We start from the raw sequence: 22442 nt of genomic DNA on the forward strand, positions 1-22442 counted from the left end.
TTTTCTTTTGACGAATACGACCAATAAATCAAACACAAATGATAATTTCTTGTTGGTATTTGCACGGGGTTGCTATTTGTAGCCGATACTTATCTTTTACTGTTTTAAGGGAGGTAACTGAAAGGATAAGGAAATCGAAAGTTGAACCAATTTGATTGGCCGATTCTTGCAGGACTTTGGCATGGGCTTTACAATCGAAGTGACAGATAATTAAGGCAGTATTCAAATATTTATTAATATTTATGGAAACGCGTGGTTGACAGTTGTGTTTAAAATGCTTACAATGTATGTAACAAATGAACAATTATATAGCATGTTCTTATGTCGGCAAAGACAAGAATATACATGTCCAATGATGTAAATGTACACTATTTGTTTACTGCTCAAATATTATGATTATTTTGAAGTGCCATACATGTTTGAGTAGTTACTACAGTTCCAATACGATATATTCCTTATTCATTCAGGCTTTATTAACAGCTCTCGTTTTGCTGTCAATTTGTTTTTACACGTGCCAGCATGATAAGTTGAAACAGGCCTTACTAACGATGGAACTAGCTTAAATTTATTGCATATTGGAAAGTTGGCATAAATGAGGTCACAGATGTCCGACTGTACCATAACCGATGAGATTTTCCCGAAAAAATAACACATTCCATTTTTATCCAATCAAGATAGATCAGCTTACTTCAAATTTCATTGAAACATGTATACAATCATATAAAAACGGCTCCGAATGTTTCACATTATTTGCAGTTAATTCATAAATCTATATCAACCAATTTATCATCTTTAAACTGAAAAGATTATTGTTTTTGTATTAAATAATGATATTCGTTTACAGTACTTCCAGTACTTTGATTTTTCACTGTTTTTGTGGCCATGTGTATGATTAAAGGGTCCATAATGCTCACATTTCCGCTTCCATGTGACTGTTATCAGGTCCTCCGCCTTGTGTTTGCCGTTAGGATTCTTAATCGATAAACTTGGAAATGGACGTAAGTACTACAAATACGAAACCAACATACTCTATTAATGATGACAATGGTTGTATGTATAGACCAACATACTCTAATAATGATGAAAATGGTTGTTAGTATTAGACCAACACAATCTATTAATGATGATAATGGTTGTTAGTATAGACCAACATTTTCTAATAATGATGACAATGGTTGTTAGTATTAGACCAACACACTCTAAGAATGATGACAATGGTTGTTAGTATTAGACCAACACACTCTAATAATGATGACAATGGTTGTTAGTATAGACCAACACACTCTAATAATGATGACAATGGTTGTTAGTATAGACCAACATATTCTACTAATGATGACAATGGTTGTTAGTATAGACCAACATATTCTACTAATGATGACAATGGTTGTTAGTATAGACCAACATATTCTACTAATGATGACAATGGTTGTTATTATTAGACCAACATACTCTACTAATGATGATAAAGGTTGTTAGTATATACCAACATACTCTAATAATGATGACAATGGTTGTAAGTATAGACCAACATACTCTATTAATGATGACAATGGTTGTAAGTATTAGACCTACACACTCTAATAATGATGACAATGGTTGTAAGTATAGACCAACATACTCTAATAATGATGACAATGGTTGTTAGTATTAGACCAACATGCTCTAATAATGATGACAATGGTTGTTAGTATAGACCAACATACTCTAATAATGATGACAATGGTTGTTAGTATTAGACCAACATACTCTAATAATGATGACAATGGTTGTTAGTATTAGACCAAATACTATGTGATAATTGTAACAAAACATAGATCCTAACGGCATCGAATGAACCTACTCATGACAATAATGGTCGAATTGATGATGTGTATCCACATATTTCTGATCACCGTGTTTATCTTGACTAACGACTATATATATTATGTAGACAGTATACTTTAGTATGTAAATTGTTTGTTCTAGGTTCTGCGATTCTATTTAGTACGATACCACTGCTCGGTTCAGTCCTGTTTGCTGTGGCAGTCATGTCTCGTGCTCCAGTGACTATGGCCACGTACATGATGATGGTGGTGGGGTATGGAATATTAGCGTTTGCAGACGGATCACTACGTTGTAGGTGTCGACGTCTGGTGTCTGTCAGCTTTATCAATCTATATATACATTCTGTATGTAAATGTTACCACGTTCACTCATTATCAATCTATATATACATTCTGTGTGTAAATGTTACCACGTTCACTCTTTATTAATCTATATATATATACATTCTGTATGTAAATGTTACCACGTTCACTCTTTATTAATCTATATATACATTCTGTGTGTAAATGTTACCACTTTCAATCTTTATCAATCTATATATACATTCTGTATGTAAATGTTACCACGTACACTCTTTATTATTTTATATATACATTCTGTGTGTAAATGTTACCACGTACACTCTTTATTATTTTATATATACATTCTGTGTGTAAATGTTACCACGTTCACTCATTATCAATCTATATATATATTCTGTATGTAAATGTTACCACGTTCACTCTTTATCAATCTATATATACATTCTGTATGTAAATGTTACCACGTTCACTCTTTATCAATCTATATATACATTCTGTATGTAAATGTTACCACGTTCACTCATTATCAATCTATATATACATTCTGTATGTAAATGTTACCACGTACACTCTTTATTATTTTATATATACATTCTGTATGTAAATGTTATCACGTTCACTCATTATCAATCTATATATACATTCTGTATGTAAATGTTACCACGTTCACTCATTATCAATCTATATATACATTCTGTGTGTAAATGTTATCACGTTCACTCATTATCAATCTATATATACATTCTGTATGTAAATGTTACCACGTTCAATATTTATCAATCTATATATACATTCTGTATGTAAATGTTACCACGTTCAATATTTATCAATCTATATATACATTCTGTATGTAAATGTTACCACGTTCAATATTTATCAATCTATATATACATTCTGTATGTAAATGTTACCACGTTCAATATTTATTATTTTATATATACATTCTGTGTGCAAAAGTTACCACGTTCACTCATTATCAATCTATATATACATTCTGTATGTAAATGTTACCACGTTCACTCATTATCAATCTATATAAACTTTCTGTATGTAAATGTTACCACGTACACTCTTTATTATTTTATATATACATTCTGTGTGCAAATGTTACCACGTTCACTCATTATCAATCTATATATACATTCTGTATGTAAATGTTACCATGTTCACTCATTATCAATCTATATATACATTATGTATGTAAATGTTACCACGTTCACTCTTTATTAATCTATATATACATTATGTATGTAAATGTTACCACGTTCAATCTTTATTAATCTATATATACATTATGTATGTAAATGTTACCACGTTCAATCTTTATTAATCTATATATACATTATGTATGTAAATGTTACCACGTTCACTCTTTATCAATCTATATATACATTCTGTATGTAAATGTTACCACGTTCACTCATTATCAATCTATATATACATTCTGTATGTAAATGTTACCACGTTTACTCTTTATTAATCTATATATACATTCTGTATGTAAATGTTACCACGTTCACTCATTATCAATCTATATATACATTCTGTATGTAAATGTTACCACGTTCACTCATTATCAATCTATATATACATTCTGTATGTAAATGTTACCACGTTCACTCTTTATCAATCTATATATACATTCTGTATGTAAATGTTACCACGTTTACTCTTTATCAATCTATATAAATATTCTGTATGTAAATGTTACCACGTTCACTCATTATCAATCTATATATACATTCTGTATGTAAATGTTACCACGTTCACTCTTTATCAATCTATATATACATTCTGTATGTAAATGTTACCACGTTCACTCATTATCAATCTATATATACATTCTGTATGTAAATGTTACCACGTTCACTCTTTATTAATCTATATATATACATTCTGTATGTAAATGTTACCACGTTCACTCATTATCAATCTATATATACATTCTGTATGTAAATGTTACCACGTTCACTCATTATCAATCTATATATACATTCCGTATGTAAATGTTACCACGTTCACTCATTATCAATCTATATATACATTCTGTATGTAAATGTTACCACGTTCACTCTTTATCAATCTATATATACATTCTGTATGTAAATGTTACCACGTTCACTCTTTATCAATCTATATACATTCTGTATGTAAATGTTACCACGTTCACTCTTTATCAATCTATATATCAACGCTGTTTAGGTCAACTAAGACAAAGTCTCTAGTAACCTATTGCAATCGCGTTTTGTTCATCGTCGTGCGTCGTATTGTCGTCCGTTCAGAAACAATTACGAATTCTTCTCAAAATAATAATGATAAAAGAACATAGGGTCAGGACATTTTACCCAGTATCATGATGGGATAAAGAGTTACCAGACGTTTGTTTAAATGTATGACCTTGATCAAGGTCACAGGGGTTAAATTTGATAAAACATTGAAGACTTCCTGTCAATAATCAAGGGGACAAGAAATCTAATATTGGGCCAATGGCATGTTAGGTTAAGGGTTACAAGGTTTGTTAAAATGAATTACATGAACCCAATCTCAAGGTTGTATAGTCAAATGTGTTAATCTTTCAACGACTTCTCGATCACTAAGAGCCACATGATCATGATAAGGGCAAGTAGCATGTTTGAGTGAAGTGATGCATAGTTTATTCAAATAAACGACTTTTACCATCTCTGGAGGTGACAAATGCGTCAAAATCTTTAGCTTACTTTTTTTTCAATATTCAATAGTCACAGGGTCGTGGAATTGTGTCATTAGCGTGCAGGCTTGAAGTACTATCAAGTTACGCGTGTTATCAATGTCACAGTGGTGGAATTAAAATCCAAATCAACGGTCACAGAGTCGTGAGTTATGATATTGGACCAGTAGCATCTTTGGATTAAGGGTTACCAAATTGTTGAAAATATATGACCTTAACCTGCTCTCAACGTCTCAGGTGTCATAAACTTAAAAAAAAACTTCTCATAATCAAGAGGCCCAGGGTCATGAAAGTCTACCAGCTGTATGTTGGAGTGAAGGTCTTTCAAGATTGTTTAAATTGATGAATGACCTTGACCTACTTTCAAAGTTACAAAGGTCAAAAATGTCAAACATCCTCTAATGACTTCTTTTAAATAACCGAAATACCTTGTGTGAAAATGACCTAAATAAGGTTCACAGGGTCAGATGTGTTGAAATGTTAAAAAAAAAGAACTACCTGCATGCATATCAGATGACCATTAAGGCCCATGCGTCTCTTGTTATCCTGTAGTTCAGTATCCATTCGCCGTAATAATACAATATAAAATAGCTAAAGATCATGATAACCATTCGTAAAGCCCAGGAACAATCATTAAAGGGATACATATATCAGGAATGAAAACTGACAACATGGGAAAAATACAAAGTGTGTATGATGCGTAGGCAGGCGACCGTAGGTTTTGATGAGTGCAACATGATCAAGTGTTCTTTATTCACTGCCCATTCAGCCGATGATAGGGCGATGAAGGAAATGAAAACAAAAAAAGTTATTATATTGCTTAACGCCCGCTCAGGGGTCCTTTACCCACAATGCACTAGATATCTAAGCAAACCAGTTCTTACTTCATTTTGAACAGGGATAAAACTGACTTGCGTTGCTACCGTTAAAGATATGGAAACTGCATTAATGCCTATATTTTTGTTGCATATTATGTATATTTCTAGGAAGCTTAATATATAATAATAATGAAAAAAACTCCTGATATTTGAGAAAATGAAGTATCGTTAAATCAAAATGATATTCATTCATCAACAGTTGTATGTCACTTAAATGGTTCATTCTCACGTACGATGATCCTTCTAATAGTTCCAGGCGTCCAAATGACACTGATATTATTGTTCGTTAGTTGTGTGTGTGTGTGTATATATATATATATATATATATATATATATATATATACAATATACAGCACGTTTGTTTTCCTGGTCCTTTCTTCTATATTTTTTCTAATGTTGTTCCTATCAATTTACCCAGCCGTATCCTAGAAGTTGTTAGGGAAATTGGTTAAATATTGTTATGTTTATCCTTACCTCTATAACATGTTATATTATTTATCCTTACCTCTATAACATGTTATATTATTTATCCTTACCTCTATAACATGGTATATATTATTTATCATTACCTCTATAACATGTTATATTATTTATCCTTACCTCTATAACATGTTATATTATTTATCCTTACCTCTATAACATGTTATATTATTTATCCTTACCTCTATAACATGTTATATTATTTATCCTTACCTCTATAACATGTTATATTATTTATCCTTACCTCTATAACATGTTTTATTATTTATCCTTACCTCTATAACATGCTATATTATTTATCCTTACCTCTATAACATGTTATATTATTTATCCTTACCTCTATAACATGTTATATTATTTATCCTTACCTCTATAACATGTTATATTATTTATCCTTACCTCTATAACATGTTATATTATTTATCCTTACCTCTATAACATGTTATATTATTTATCATTCCATTATTCTTATATCCACAGTTGTTAAAGCCAGAGTGGTATCCCATTGTTTCCCCGACTCCACATTTACTGGCTTAGCGTTCAGTTCATTTGGATATTCCGGCCAAGCTTTAAGCTTGTACCTGACGCCTTACATAGCCAAGACTGTAAGTCCTGTAGTCGCCGCATGGGCAGGTAAGATGTTCATTCAGACACCAAAGGAAGAAAAGGGAAAAAATAAAAACCAATGAATAAATATATATGTACATTTTGTACGTCTTTTTCTTACTGTCCTTCAGTAAACCGAGTGACCTTTTTGCAAAAGTGCGGAATATCATCATGCGATGTATATATACAGATAGATGAAAGGTTATCCTGTCAGACAATATTGAAAGTACAAAGCAAATATTGATGATGTCATACTCAATTCTATTTGACTAACTGTGGAAATACAGGCCAACAAGAACTTAAAGAGATTGTTTCAATTTCAGCGATGATTAAAACAACTTTGACGCACATAGTGAATTTTACCTATATTCAATAATTGAGAAGCTTGTGTTTTTTGTGTGTTTTTTTTTTAAAATATCAAAGGTAAATATACTGAAACATTACTAAAGCGAATCAAAAACTTAAATGTTACCTTACTTAAGATTGCATGAGTTATTTCATTTGTGGTTACGTTGAAGATGTGGTATTACTAGGTTATATTACACGTTTAGAAGATGTGGTATTGTGGAGGTGATATTAAATGTTTAGAAGATGTCGTATTACGTAGGTTATGTTACATGTTTAGAAGATGTCGTATTACGGAGGTGATATCAAATGTTTAGAAGATGTCGTATTACGGAGGTGATATCAAATGTTTAGAAGATACCGTATTACAGAGGTGATATCAAATGTTTAGAAGATGTCGTATTACGGAGGTGATATCAAATGTTTAGAAGATGTCGTATTACGGAGGTGATATCAAATGTTTAGAAGATGTCGTATTACGGAGGTGATATCAAATGTTTAGAAGATGTCGTATTACGTAGGTGATATTAAATGTTTAGAAGATGTCGTATTAGGGAGGTGATATTAAATGTTTAGAAGATGTCGTATTACGGAGGTGATATTACATGTTTAGAAGATATCGTATTACGTAGTTAAAGTAGGTTATAATCAATGTTTAACAGATTAGTGATTGACACATATTGTTATGACATTACATAGATTATAACCAATGTTTAACAGATTAGTGATTGACACATATTGTTGTGACATTACATAGATTATAATCAATGTTTAACAGATTAGTGATTGACACATATTGTGGTGACATTACATAGATTATAATCAATGTTTAACAGATTAGTGATTGACACATATTGTTGTGACATTACATAGATTATAATCAATGTTTAACAGATTAGTGATTGACACATATTGTGGTGACATTACATAGATTATAACCAATGTTTAACAGATCAGTGGTTGACACATATTGTTGTGACATTACATAGGTTATAATCAATGTTTAACAGATTAGTGATTGACACATATTGTTGTGACATTACATAGATTATAATCAATGTTTAACAGATTAGTGATTGACACATATTGTTGTGACATTACATAGATTATAATCAATGTTTAACAGATTAGTGATTGACACATATTGTTGTGACATTACATAGATTATAATCAATGTTTAACAGATTAGTGATTGACACATATTGTTGTGACATTACATAGATTATAACCAATGTATAACAGATTAGTGATTGACACATATTGTTGTGACATTACATAGATTATAACCAATGTATAATCACACGATAGACCAAGTCTCAACTATTCACTGTCTTGGTTGGTTACAGCAACAGTTGCCTGCGGAATTGGAGTTCTGTGTGCTGTAGGTTTAACGATTCTTCTCCAACATCAAACACCGCAGATATCAAAGGACTCTGGAAACAAATTATTGGTAGGCATTAATAGATGTAAAACGAATCTTGGACCAAATTAAAGGTAGCCAGTATTTACAGATATCAAAGGACTCTGGAACCAAATTAATAGTAGCCAATGTTTACAGATACCATAGGACTCTGGAACCAAATTAATAGTAGACAATATTTACAGATACCATAGGACTCTGGAACCAAATTAATAGTAGCCAATATTTACAGATATCATAGGACTCTGGAACCACATTAATAGTAGCCAGTATTTACTTTTTGGATGGTATATGTTATTGTTCTATACAATTACTTGTGGAATTGAGGTTCATTTTGACTCCTTAAGAAATATGGATCTACAAAATTATATGGTCTGTTATTCGATTCCAGCTTTGATTTGGCTTGGTATTAACTACTTAAAAGCATGCACATCAACAAAAAGGCAAGAATTGTGTGTCCTTTCAACGAAGTGAATATTGAGTGAAAAAATCCCTAAAGTGATAAAGCTTCATATCAGTAATGAACACTTTCTTTACAACCTAAAGTCCACTGCACTGTTTTTATTTTAGTTCTTGTTTGTATAGCAAAGTTGCCATTAGTCTCAATACATATTGAGCTGCAATTTAACCTAATGGGGGAATATGCGCGAAGAAATGAAGAGCAGCATTCTGTAAAGCTTAGGATAAACTGCCCTGTCATCAGTGGAAGCTTGTCATACTTCCTGTGTCGTCATGATATGACTACTGACATGTACTTTACATTTTTTTGTTTTGTTATTTGTTTCTAAATGTGGTTAAGGTTCTAACAGAATAAGAGAAAAACAATAAGGACATAAAATATGACTTTGTATAACTATACATATATTCATGACTAGACATCTTGTCTTAGCTTTGAACATTTATTCAGATGTCGCTTAAACCGGAAACTAACATATGAACGACAAGAGAAATTAATTTTTGTTTCGAGTAGTGTCTTTGTCAATATTTATGACGGCGTATTTACTTATATACGTGTATGTTATCAGCCTCATGTAGTAACAGAGAAATGTAATGATTTGTTTATTTTTTACTTTTGTGCTGGGTTTGTTTCAGACATTGAGCGAGTTACGGGCGTTACCGGAGCCATATTGGTGGTACATACTGGTCATTGCGTTCACTCCTGTGTGCTGGGTTGTTAAACAAACCAATCTGCCGTAAGACAACTGATACCCTTATATAGTAACTATAAACTAGTACCCCAACCGATATAATTACACACGATTTGGAGTAGGGTAAAATCATCCATGAAATTAGCACGATCATTAACTTGATATCTTTGGAGTATAACTAGAAAGAACAAACAATAGCAGTGAGTTTGAAAGACACAGTTTTGTAAAATGAATAACAATATCTTTACAGAGACTATTTGCAGTTACGTCATGGGTATACGATGGCAGAAGCAAGCCAGGTGACCAGTTTACCACCATTAATAGTCTTACTGACCCCTCTCCTATGTGTCATAATGGTAAGTATCATTGTTTGTTGAATGAGAATCAACGCCTTCCTTTGTCAATGTAGCTTTGTTACCATATAATCAAAGGATGACTGCTACCTGCAATAATACACATAATATAATGATTAGTTATTTTTGAGAAGGACTTTTGTCATATATTGTATTTTAAACATATAGAGGATATTGAATTGTTTCCCGTTGAATATAACATATATTTCACTCGTATGACAGAATATTACGATATTTTCACTCGTGCTTCGCACTCGTAATATTCTGTCATACGAGTGAAATATATGTTATATTTAACGGGAAACCATTCAATTTTCTTTTTATTGCATTTCATAAACTTAAAAAGAAAATTAAAAACATTGAAAAAATAATTAATTGTCAAAAAGTGCGGGAATCAGTAATGACGTCATCTCTTTGTGACGTTACTCCACGTCAACATGACGGCGCCATTTTGAAAGGGCTGATCAGCGCAATGTAAGCGTTTTCTGCTGTTATCTGAGAATCTGTGCATGAATAGCTAACGTCAAGTGATTATTTAGTAAAAAAAACTAGTCAGAATATTACAGCAAAATAACCAATTTATCTATCTCCGCTTCGATTGAAAAAATCGGCAAGTTTCAACGAGGTGAATACAAAGGTCCGCTCTGATTGATCAAAAACGGAAAACTTACATTTTCACTGCAAAATCTTATATTTTCACTGCTAATCGTTGCAGCGAAAATATAAGTTTTATTGGTGTCATACATAGAGGATATCTAACAGTGTCTTCAGTAATACCAAATTTATACATGACTTCGGACATGACAAGCTTGTTGACCAAAGAAGACAAACAACTAAACCCATAGATTGAATTGAAATTGGCCGTTTATTTATTAAACGACAATTGAAACAAACTTGCAATACAAGTTGATATTCATAAAATCAACCATATGAATCGAACTTTGGTCCAAGGTGGGGATACAAAACCGCCACCTTAAACTAAAAACTTAAGTTACAACAAAATACTCATATGTGTGAAACTTAGATGTAAAGGTAGTTACAAAAATTGACCACATACAATATCCAGAAATTCAATGATATAATCATGTTGACATAAAATGTTCAAAATTGATACAAGTAACATAGTATAACAAAAGGAGGATGCTGGGGAGGAGGCGGGTAGATAAATTCCAACCTTAAAATGATGTAAACACAAACTGACCTTGACTTGTGTCCATTAGTGATGCAGTCTGTTTCAGTGGCTGGGTAGCTACTGTTACCGTGTAATAGGTATATATAGTAAAATCACTGCGCGTGACCTTTCACCTCCATAACCCTGCGCCCTCACTCTGTTATGAAACCCTTTGATAGGGACTATAACAAGCATTTAATATATGCTACATAATTCAAGATGTATTTTAATTTACTCCTTAGCATGTATAAATGATATTAAAATTGCATTTTAATTGTTTATTATACATGACTTCGGACATGACAAGCTTGTTGACCAAAGAAGACAAACAACTAAACCCATAGATTGAATTGAAATTGGCCGTTTATTTATTAAACGACAATTGAAACAAACTTGCAATACAAGTTGATATTCATAAAATCAACCATATGAAGGTCCTGCACAACAATTAACTATTCACAATATCAACAACAAGTTGTTCAACCGGACACAAGGTCCTGCACAACAATTCATTATGCACAATATAAACCAAAATGTTGTTCAACCGGACACAAGGTCCTGCACAACATAAACAAATGTTGTTCAACCGGACAGAAAGTCATGCACAACAATTAATGATGCACAATATAAACAAAAAGTTGATCAACTAGACACAAGGTACTAAACCGTATGAACTTTGATCATAGTTATTTAAACCTGATAATAACCCAGGGCAGCATATTGTCATCACGTTATTTGATTAGGAGTAATACATTTTCTACTTAAGCTCATGTTACCCAATATTACAAGTTTAAAGCTCGAGTAACATATACAATCTAATGTAGCTTTTGCCATACGACAATGTGTTAATTATTAACAAGCTAATAATCACTAGTTATATGATAGATATCATTCATAAGTGCACGACAATGTCCTCTGATGTAAAGTGACCACGTTCTTTAATTAGGCCTAATTCTGCACAATTCAACGTAATACCGTTTCCGTGAATGAACTAAACAAATCGGTTAGTAGGCTCATGACCTATTTTAACTAGCAAGCTGAGTATAAACCGATATATAATAAATAAACTAATCCAAATACAAACAGACTTACAAATGATACCGACTTATCCATAAACATGTCTGCTCTCTTAAGTCAATTCTGAACGGTACAGAAGCGATCTAGTTTCTAATTTAATTTGTACACAAAGAACGGCCCTGGGCGGAAGTAAACAACATCTCGCACATGCGCGAAATAGACCGTAGTACTACCAACCTTATATGGAAAGGTCACGAGGGTCAGAGTTGCTGCCTTTAGCCAATCGTATGCCCTGCAGGATTGCCCCACGCACAGAGTACTTGAACTTGCGAAGGCCCGCGGGTGAAAGATGTACGCCATCTTTGTTTAAGCAAACAAAGGCTGCGGTCTTCAGACCCTTGTGTCTCCAATAAAAACATCCTTCCGACTGATCACACATTAATTTGATGTTACTGTTAACGAAGTCTACACCTCTGTTATACAAACTAACCGCTATCGATCTTGTCTTAGCACGATAAAAAAGTTGCATTATTCCAACGTGGGTTACACCGAATCCCGCGCGAAGCCACTGAGCTATGGAAAGTAAGTCACTTGCTAAACGATCCTTAATATCCTCGTGATCCACAGAATCCAAATCATTACCACCGATTTGCAACAGTACAACTTTAGGGTGGATTTCAGAAATTGAGGTAGACATAGATGAGATGTCGCGAACCCGACTGCCCCCTTTTCCTACACAATGGACGCGAACCGAGTCAAGGTCGAAACCTAAATTTGACCATGAACCTGTCAAATCATCTCGTAACCTTCTCACAAAGCTATGACCCAGAATCAATACATCAACGGAATCCATTGCATAAGAACAAATAGTAGATAAATTCCAACCTTAAAATGATGTAAACACAAACTGACCTTGACTTGTGTCCATTAGTGATGCAGTCTGTTTCAGTGGCTGGGTAGCTACTGTTACCGTGTAATAGGTATATATAGTAAAATCACTGCGCGTGACCTTTCACCTCCATAACCCTGCGCCCTCACTCTGTTATGAAACCCTTTGATAGGGACTATAACAAGCATTTAATATATGCTACATAATTCAAGATGTATTTTAATTTACTCCTTAGCATGTATAAATGATATTAAAATTGCATTTTAATTGTTTAATATTTCACGAGTGGGGCTAATATTTTGATATTTTTCACGAGTGCGCAGCACGAGTGAGAAATATCAAAATATTAGCCACACGAGTGAAATATATTTGGTATTACTGAAGACACTGTTAGATATTCTGTTTATTACATTTTTTATCAATGAAAAACCTACCCCGTATGCTAACTAGGCCTACAGCGAAAGTTTGCATACAAAAAAGTAGTTCCCCCTGTCCAGGTGCTGACATATATGTCGGTCTTTCTGATTGGTCTATTATTTTGGTATTTTCTAATAATTAATTTGATTGGTCAAATCAGCAAAAGCGATATTTTTCACTAGTGATCACTTTTATAGTATGAATAATTTTTGATATTTCACTGGTAAAAATGTAATAAATCTCTATATTTCATTGGCAAAAATGCAATAAAACATTTTATTCTCGGGCTGTAGTTCCGAACAAACCACCAGTCCCCCAACCAGCCGCTTTTCATGATCGGTCATTGCATTCATGGACAAGATCTTAAAGTATAATGAAAGAAACTTAACTCGAACATATTCATTGTATTACGTTTTGATATTCGCTCAAGAATACATTTGCGTACAAGCAGACTAACACCAGAGCTTATGAAACCGTTCTCATACTCAAACATGAAATCGTACTCAGCCCATATTTCTTAAAACTCGCTTAATACATGAAATATCAATTAAAAAGAAAACCCTAAAGAACGAAAATAACGTTTTCCCGAGATTCTTTCCATATCTTTGAAAACGTAATAATTCAGACATCGGATTCAACACCAAAATAATTTGAGTCTGAGCACAAAATGTGTCCTGGAGCATGATTATGGTTAATAGTGGTGCCCAGATGTTCCTTCTACTTTGTTGACGCCATTTGAATAAGTGATTCAAGATTATGTCACATCCTTGTAATGGCAATTAGTGTGGTGATAATACCAGGCATATCTATATCGCACGTGTCAATTTCTACGCTAGCAGTTTTTAATCTGTCATGGATGTTAATTGATAATTAACAATAGGAAAATTGAAATAGTAGTGACAAGCTCTCCCATCTCATGTTGTTAATAAAGTTAGAGATAAACGGCTGATGTTGAAGAATCTGTAGTGTCATTGGTTAAAAGTTCTTTAAGATACTAGTATATGCGATCGACTTAAGAACGTTTGTCGTTAATAAGTATATCTATAGGTAAAATTGAAGTATGCAGTCTTTTCGAATAAGCTCTTCGATAAAATCGTGTGTGAAAACAAAAAGTTATGCCCGTATTTTGTGAGAAAATTCGACATATAATTATGGACAATTACTCATTCTGCCTTTTAAAGTACAAATAAACAAATAAATGCGCATGCTTTTGAATACAGCAGAAAATCGACTGTGATGGGATCGTGTTTACCGTTTCCACAGCGTGGGTGGTGCCGCTCTATACATTACTGGGATTCTGTCCGGCTGTCAACGTTTATATCCTAGCATTGGCAGACGGGATAGGAGTAGCAATATCTGGGGTAAGTTACTTACAGTCACAGTATCCCCGATATCAATGTATAAAAATGATGAACAGGGTTCAGCCGCCGAATATTGTCTCCATTAAATCTAACAACCACGGACTAAGTCAGACTGTGGCAGCCTCGGAATATTATCCCAATGAAATTTAACAACCACGGACCTGCAGAAATCCAGCGTCTTTGAGATAGTGATTATTCTAAACAAGATTTATCTCGCTGGAAGAAATAGTATACCATTCTGACAAGAATAACATGATAAAGTTATAGTGCACTTTATTGTAAAATTGTGAAGAGTACAGACAAAATTATAGTATTGCTATGATATATTTATGATAACAAGCATTCTGTGAGTATTGCTAAACCAATACATGTCCCCTACCGGTGCCCCCAAGTTAAAACTTTAGCCAAATTTGAGTAAAAAAAAGTTTAGCCACAACTGAAATATGATCATTTTATGAAAATAAGTTCATTCCAAACAATGTGTAAATTCAACTCTATTGGGGTGAATAAACAATGTCTCCTGCCCATAAAAGATATTCGGGTATTCTTTTGGTATGTCTACTCTACAGAGCAAAAGAATCTAAAGTGAATTTAAATTGAAATGTGTAATAGCAGCCTTGGATTGAAATACATATTTGTATAAATATAATTCTGCATAGCACAGCATAGTAGTACACTGATTTTATTCCAAAAGAATCTCACATCAGTGAAGCATTCAATACAGAGAAAACAGTTAAGTCCATATTATGGAAATTTTTTTTCAAAAAATGAAATAAAAAATCATTTTCAACTGTACAAAAGCAATGCCACCCACCCAAAGAACCTCTATGCAAAGAATCTGCATCCTAATACCATTATTAAGTGAATGGTGTGCCATTATAAAACTTTAACCAAAACTTTAACCTGAAGAATACAGAGAAAAAAGTTAAGTTCATAATATGGCACAAATTTCAAAAAATGAAAATAAATTTTTCACTTTTAACCATACAAAAGTAATGTCACACACCCAAAGAACCTCTATGCAAAGAATCAGCATCCTAATACCATTATTAAGTGAATGGTGTGCCATTATAAAACTTTAACCAAAACTTTAACCGGACGGACGGACGGACGGACGGACGGACAGACGGACAGACAGACGGCCGCAGGCAAAACCTATAGTCCCCCCGGTTTCACCGGTAGGGGACTAATAATCACTCAGTCCATATGTTTTAACTGGTGATAAAAAACCAAACAGTGCAATGTATTTGAAGACTGCAAAATTATGAAAAACAAATGTATCAGTGAGACAGCACCAAAAGGGAATGTGTATTAAATAAAGGCGACATTTAAAAGTACAAAAATACAATAACGACAATATTATCTTTGTTCACACATCTCGTTCAAAGCCACCGATTGGTCATTTCTGACCTCCAACAATTCTGACTTGCTAACCTCTGACCTACTTTTAATATCTCTCCTGTTCTTTTTGTTGCCGTTTGTCAATTAAAACCACCAACTTGGGCCTACATTTTCTAGATTTGAAAATTAACTCGCGTTAGATAAACAACCATCACTTGTTTGAAACTCGTATTTTAGCACTGAGATGCCATAAAGATAGATCAGCGTTATATATAAACAAATATGTATTTGATGTTGTAATCCTCAAATCTAAATATCACTGTAATGCACTGGAATAATGTCATGATTACGATGTGAGGGTCAAACTAACCAAAAGGCCGTGATAGCGGCCACTCACCGCGTTAATGACACTAATAACCTATCCTTCCAGTACTATGGTGTTTGTAGGTATTGGTGGTGTTTGTAGGTATTGGTGTGGCGTTTACTTCTTTTACTGAGCCCCGCCTCACATGTAGGAACTCTGGCTGGGTTGATGTATTTATTGAGGAATATGTCTATTTCCGGTACCTCCGTTGCCACGGGATATATACTCAAGAGACAAAAAGTGTGAGTATCATACATTTTGATGTTAAAAGAGACAGTTGTGAAAGACAATAAGGGAATAAGATTGTGGAAACATAACAGAACTCTCATTGTATTCTGATATTACCGTTAGCCTACCATTTTCCTTTTTCTGCTCAGTTTAAGTGACTATAATACAATTATTATATGCTGTTTATCATTAGGCCATTGTTGGGCTTTGCATACGTACAACTTGTATTATGATATTACCGTTACAACTTGTATTATGATATTACCGTTAGAACTTGTATTGTGATATTACCGTTACAACTTGTATTATGATATTACCGTTAGAACTTGTATTATGATATTACCGTTAGAACTTGTATTGTGATATTACCGTTACAACTTGTATTATGATATTACCGTTACAACTTGTATTGTGATATCACCGTTACAACTTGTATTATGATATCACCGTTACAACTTGTATTGTGATATTACCGTTACAACTTGTATTGTGATATTACCGTTACAACTTGTATTATGATATTACCGTTAGAACTTGTATTGTGATATTACCGTTACAACTTGTATTATGATATTACCGTTACAACTTGTATTGTGATATTACCGTTACAACTTGTATTGTGATATTACCGTTACAACTTGTATTATGATATTACCGTTACAACTTGTATTATGATATTACCGTTAGAACTTGTATTATGATATTACCGTTACAACGTGTATTATGATATTACCGTTAGAACTTGTATTATGATATTACCGTTACAACTTGTATTATGATATTACCGTTACAACTTGTATTATGATATTACCGTTACAACTTGTATTATGATATTACCGTTACAACTTGTATTATGATATTACCGTTACAACTTGTATTATGATATTACCGTTACAACTTGTATTATGATATTACCGTTACAACTTGTATTATGATATTACTGTTACAAATGTTTACATATTTTCTAACAGGACAGATCTGGATGAAGCACTCAAAGGCTATCAACATTTTTTTATCATGTTGATAATTATGTCCTCCACGGGGGTGCTGTGCGGGGTGGTGATGAATGTGCTCGATTTCCAAAAGGTAAACTGTACGCTGCCTAACATGTACCATAAAAAAAAACATACAAATCTAGAAGATGTTATTACTTTGAAATAAAATAAAATCATTCATTATCTTGATGCTTAAATATGAATCGCCCATACCTTATTTCTGAAGTGTAACTGAAAATACGTTTTACCCACGTTTATTTGATTTCTGAATCAATTTTGTTTATATTCAACGTAGTAGTTAGTAAATAAATAATGACAAGAATGTGTAGAAATGATGATAGTAGAGCATACAAATAATTATAGTAACTCTTGTCTCGTGCACTGGTAATCCTCTCAATTTAAATGTCCTAAATCAGTGGACATAGTCATATAAACAGAGTTGATTGATTGACCTAAAATAGCAGACTAAAGTACGATAGCCTGGCCATGGAAGATGGGGCCGGTGAGTTTATGTCATGGCGTAGCGTCCGTCGTCCTGAACGCCTGGATGGATTTTGATGAAATTTGGTCTGGAGCATTATTGGTCAAAGGAGATCTAATGTTATATAAATGGAGGGTGTGGCTCATATGTTACCGGAGGGGCGGGGCCAAATAGGGGAAATGAGGTAAATTATTTAAATCGCTGCCTGAATGTTTGCAGAGGCAGTTCAAAAGTAGGAAAATATTTGAAATACCTGATATTACTGAAATATCCAGGTGAGCGATGCAGGCCCTCTTGGCTTCTTGCTTTGTTCAGCAGATAACTCCTGTGTTATGGCATAAAAATTGAGAGAAAAAATGTATACTGTAATTGTTATAGAATAGATGTTATGGATGTGATTGATGTAATATGAAGTAGTCCATATAGGCATCACATATCTTTAAAACAAATTCAAAAAAAGACATCCAACTATTGAATGATCTTTATTGGTTCTTTGTAAAACTGATCATTTTTCTACATTTGTCTTCTTTTCTTCTTAAGAATCTGATAACAAGACAAACCTTCATATGAAATCTAAGAAATATCTAAGAAGAACTTTATGAGAAATAGAGATAACAATATTAGACCATCAAAATCAAAACTGGCTTCTTTTCGGCCATATTGTTTCAACTAATCAGACTCAAAATTAAATGGGCACAACTAGAGAGCAATGTGAATCTACATGTGAAGCATGGAAATTATCGCTTCAGCAAGTAATCGGCTAGTCGGCTAAAAATGGGTTCAAGATTAAAATTCGGGGATTATTTTGAAAGTACGTCTACACATGAAAAACTGAAAAGCTAGCTTTAATAGCAGCAAATTTTAGCTCGTAGCAGACAAGATAAGATACAGGATGGGGTCAAAAATAATGTTATTTTACAATTTGTAAGGGTTTTTGATGCGGTAACCAAGGTTTTTATTGGTCTGAAATACAGAGAAAAATGTGTTTACACATCATTCAATACTAGATCTATAGTATAATTGCAAATGGTATGCGGGTAATACAGAGTATTAACTGACTGTTGTGTTTACATATCTAAACCGTGGGCCTTAAGTCTTCATAATTGGGCACTTTTGCTGTACATTGCTACCCGATTAAAGTCAGTATTAAATTTGGTGTTTCAGGGTTGCACGTTAAATTCCAGAATAAAAAGGTGGAGACAATCCAGTGACGAAGCCATAGAACTAATGTCAACGATGCCATCTTCTAACAACTACTGTGGTGTTGACGACGCTAACGGCGACGAAGTGAATGAGGAAACTTCATATTAAGTCCGAAGTAAGGACGATATGTTTAGGAACAATAACAAAAACTTTGTAATTTTGATTTTTCTTTCTTTAAATCACTCTCTTCATGCAGATGTCCTTTAATATCTATTACAGTGGCTACGTTCCTGTTCCTCGGTAATGGTACCCATTTATCTCCACTTAGTAAAGGAGTAGTACATGTACTAGTAATCACTTTGTGCGTCCGCCCGTCTGTCTGTGTTAAGCATGTGTATAACATATATCATGAACTACTGGAAACTGTTAACACGTTTATTGATCCTACAACCTCGGGGAGACTGTTAACACGTTTATTGATCCTACAACCTCGGGGAGACTGTTAACACGTTTACTGATCCTACAACCTCGGGGAGACTGTTAACACGTTTATTGATCCTACATCCTCGGGGAGACTGTTAACACGTTTATTGATCCTACATCCTCGGGGAGACTGTTAACACGTTTATTGATCCTACAACCTCGGGGAGACTGTTACACGTTTATTGATCCTACATCCTCGGGGAGACTATTAACACGTTTTACTGATCCTACATCCTCGGGGAGAATGTTAACACGTTTACTGATCCTACATCCTCGGGGAGACTGTTAACACGTTTATTGATCCTACAACCTCGGGGAGACTGTTACACGTTTTACTGATCCTACAACCTCGGGGAGACTGTTAACACGTTTACTAATCCTACATCCTCGGGGAGACTGTTAACACGTTTACTGATCCTACATCCTCGGGGAGACTGTTAACACGTGTACTGATCCTACATCCTCGGGGAGAATGTTAGCACGTTTATTGATCCTACATCCTCGGGGAGACTGTTAACACGTTACTCTGATCCTAAATCCTCGGGGAGACTGTTAACACGTTTACTGATCCTACATCCTCGGGGAGACTGTTAACACGTTTACTGATCCTACATCCTCGGGAGAATGTTAACTCGTTTACTGATCCTACATCCTCGGGGAGACTGTTAACACGTGTACTGATCCTACATCCTCGGGGAGAATGTTAGCACGTTTATTGATCCTACATCCTCGGGGAGACTGTTAACACGTTACGCTGATCCTACATCCTCGGGGAGACTGTTAACACGTTTACTGATCCTACATCCTCGGGGAGACTGTTAACACGTTTACTGATCCTACATCCTCGGGAGAATGTTAACACGTTTACTGATCCTACATCCTCGGGGAGACTGTTAACACGTTTACTGATCCTACATCCTCGGGGAGAATGTTAACAGGTTTACTGATCCTACATCCTCGAGGAGATTATTACATGTACTCACTGCCTTTACCCAGAAGGCGGATCATAGCAAAGACAGAATTTGAACGTTTTACTTTTTCCAAATATGATATCCAATTGTATAGGTCTTCGTCCATAATCACTCAGATATCCAATTGAAATAGCCTGCCGTTGAGATTATATAAGTCTTCCATTTTTAATTGTTGTTTTCCTATATGCATATATTTACTTTATTTAATTCTAATCTAAAATGTATAGAGAGAACATTTTTAAAGCATTCTACAAATACAATATACATATGCATATATACATATATTAATTGAGTACAAATCATATAACTTTATTAAACAGAGTTGGTAGAGTTCATAAGCTCTGAAAATTTAAGAATATTAGGTGCAGTATATGTGTGTATTCTTAATACATAATTTTCGTTCAACAGTCATAAACGGGCATTTTAATAAAAGAAATTAGATTTGCCACCGATGTCGTTGGTATTACACTGTGGAAAAATTATATTTTGATAATTTACATCATTCAATCTACCAGTTTCTACAATGCATATATGGTTACTTGTTCTAAATCTACAGAGCAAAATTCGTTCGTTGCTATTAAGTATATATATCCAGATAAGAAACTAAAAGTGTATGCTATGATTCAACACTTATCTGGTAGGTCTTCATCTTACTTAGAAGACGCTAATGGAGAATTGTGTCAGATGCCTTCTACAAGTCCATCACAATAATAAACTAAAGGTGCTGTTGCAGAACTGCCCACAGCGATTTCTTGAAATCTCACGACTAGGTATTGTACATACATTGTACATTGTACATACATTGTAGTTTAAAATGATAAACAGTTGACCATGAAAAAACAAACGAGTTTAGTACAAGATGACGTAGAAAACCAAAATTCGAAAATTTTCATCAAATTCAAAATACCATTTTAAAATCAAGTGGCAAATTCGGCACGATACTATGCGAGTACTATCGATGTTAGTGTTTTAAAAGCATATTTGACTATCCCTCTGTATACCAGCAAAAGAAAGTCGTGCCGAATCACTGGATAAGGGCAGTAATTCAATGTTGAAAAATGTATGTGGAAAAAATGCACAGGCGATACAAGTGGTCCTTGTCGTACACAATAATACAACGTATTGATTTATTATGAAAATGATTTGATACAATGTCCATGGCAATGTATTATGTTCTACTATGTTTAACATACTTATAGTAATTCCATATTACGTATGATTCATCATTTTTCTCACTTGGCCATCTTCGTCTTCAGTACTTCTTCAAAGCTTCTCCTCCGTTGGGGTGTGCCACACAAAAGTTCCCTTTGCCACTTGGTCTTTTGACTACTCACCGCGAATGGTGCTCGGCGTGTTGTTATAATTGCTGTTACGTTTTACAATTCTATTTAGTTCAGTTATTCTGTAGTAAAGTTGTCTTTGTCTCAAATAGGAAAATGGAGAACTCCTGCGTTGGGTTGGGATGTAAAGTTCAAGTACAACCAGGTTTGTGATGGTAAAAATCCGCGAAAAATT

General features: G+C 33.9%; 1 protein-coding gene and 1 long non-coding RNA gene across 2 annotated transcripts; one reads left to right on the forward strand and one right to left on the reverse strand.

Moving 5' to 3' along the window:
- Positions 1-1552: 1552 nt before the first annotated feature.
- LOC117321773 lies at positions 1553-21341 on the forward strand. The gene is made up of 10 exons (XM_033876362.1): positions 1553-1601; positions 1969-2118; positions 6675-6827; positions 8492-8595; positions 9658-9758; positions 9964-10069; positions 14781-14921; positions 16729-16868; positions 17826-17940; positions 19495-21341. The coding sequence occupies exons 1-10, from the start codon at positions 1553-1555 to the stop codon at positions 19639-19641; spliced, it is 1206 nt and encodes a 401-aa protein (XP_033732253.1). The 3' UTR covers positions 19642-21341.
- LOC117324537 lies at positions 10913-13411 on the reverse strand. Its single transcript, XR_004532014.1, has 2 exons — positions 13140-13411; positions 10913-11240 (listed from the first exon to the last, which is right to left on the reverse strand). It is a non-coding gene; the product is annotated as an uncharacterized LOC117324537 (long non-coding RNA).
- Positions 21342-22442: the final 1101 nt, after the last annotated feature.

This window comes from Pecten maximus, chromosome 1 (genome assembly GCF_902652985.1).
Source record: "Pecten maximus chromosome 1, xPecMax1.1, whole genome shotgun sequence".
NCBI lineage: Eukaryota > Metazoa > Mollusca > Bivalvia > Pectinida > Pectinidae > Pecten > Pecten maximus.

Excerpts from the sequence above, each read along its gene's own strand:
- LOC117321773 (XM_033876362.1), top strand. The coding sequence starts at position 1,553 with ATGGTTGTAAGTATTAGACCTACACACTCTAATAATGATGACAATGGT. Across the intron at positions 6,828-8,491 it reads TGTAGTCGCCGCATGGGCAG|CAACAGTTGCCTGCGGAATT; the intron begins GTAAGATGTTCA and ends GGTTGGTTACAG. Across the intron at positions 14,922-16,728 it reads TAGGAGTAGCAATATCTGGG|GTATTGGTGTGGCGTTTACT; the intron begins GTAAGTTACTTA and ends TGGTGTTTGTAG.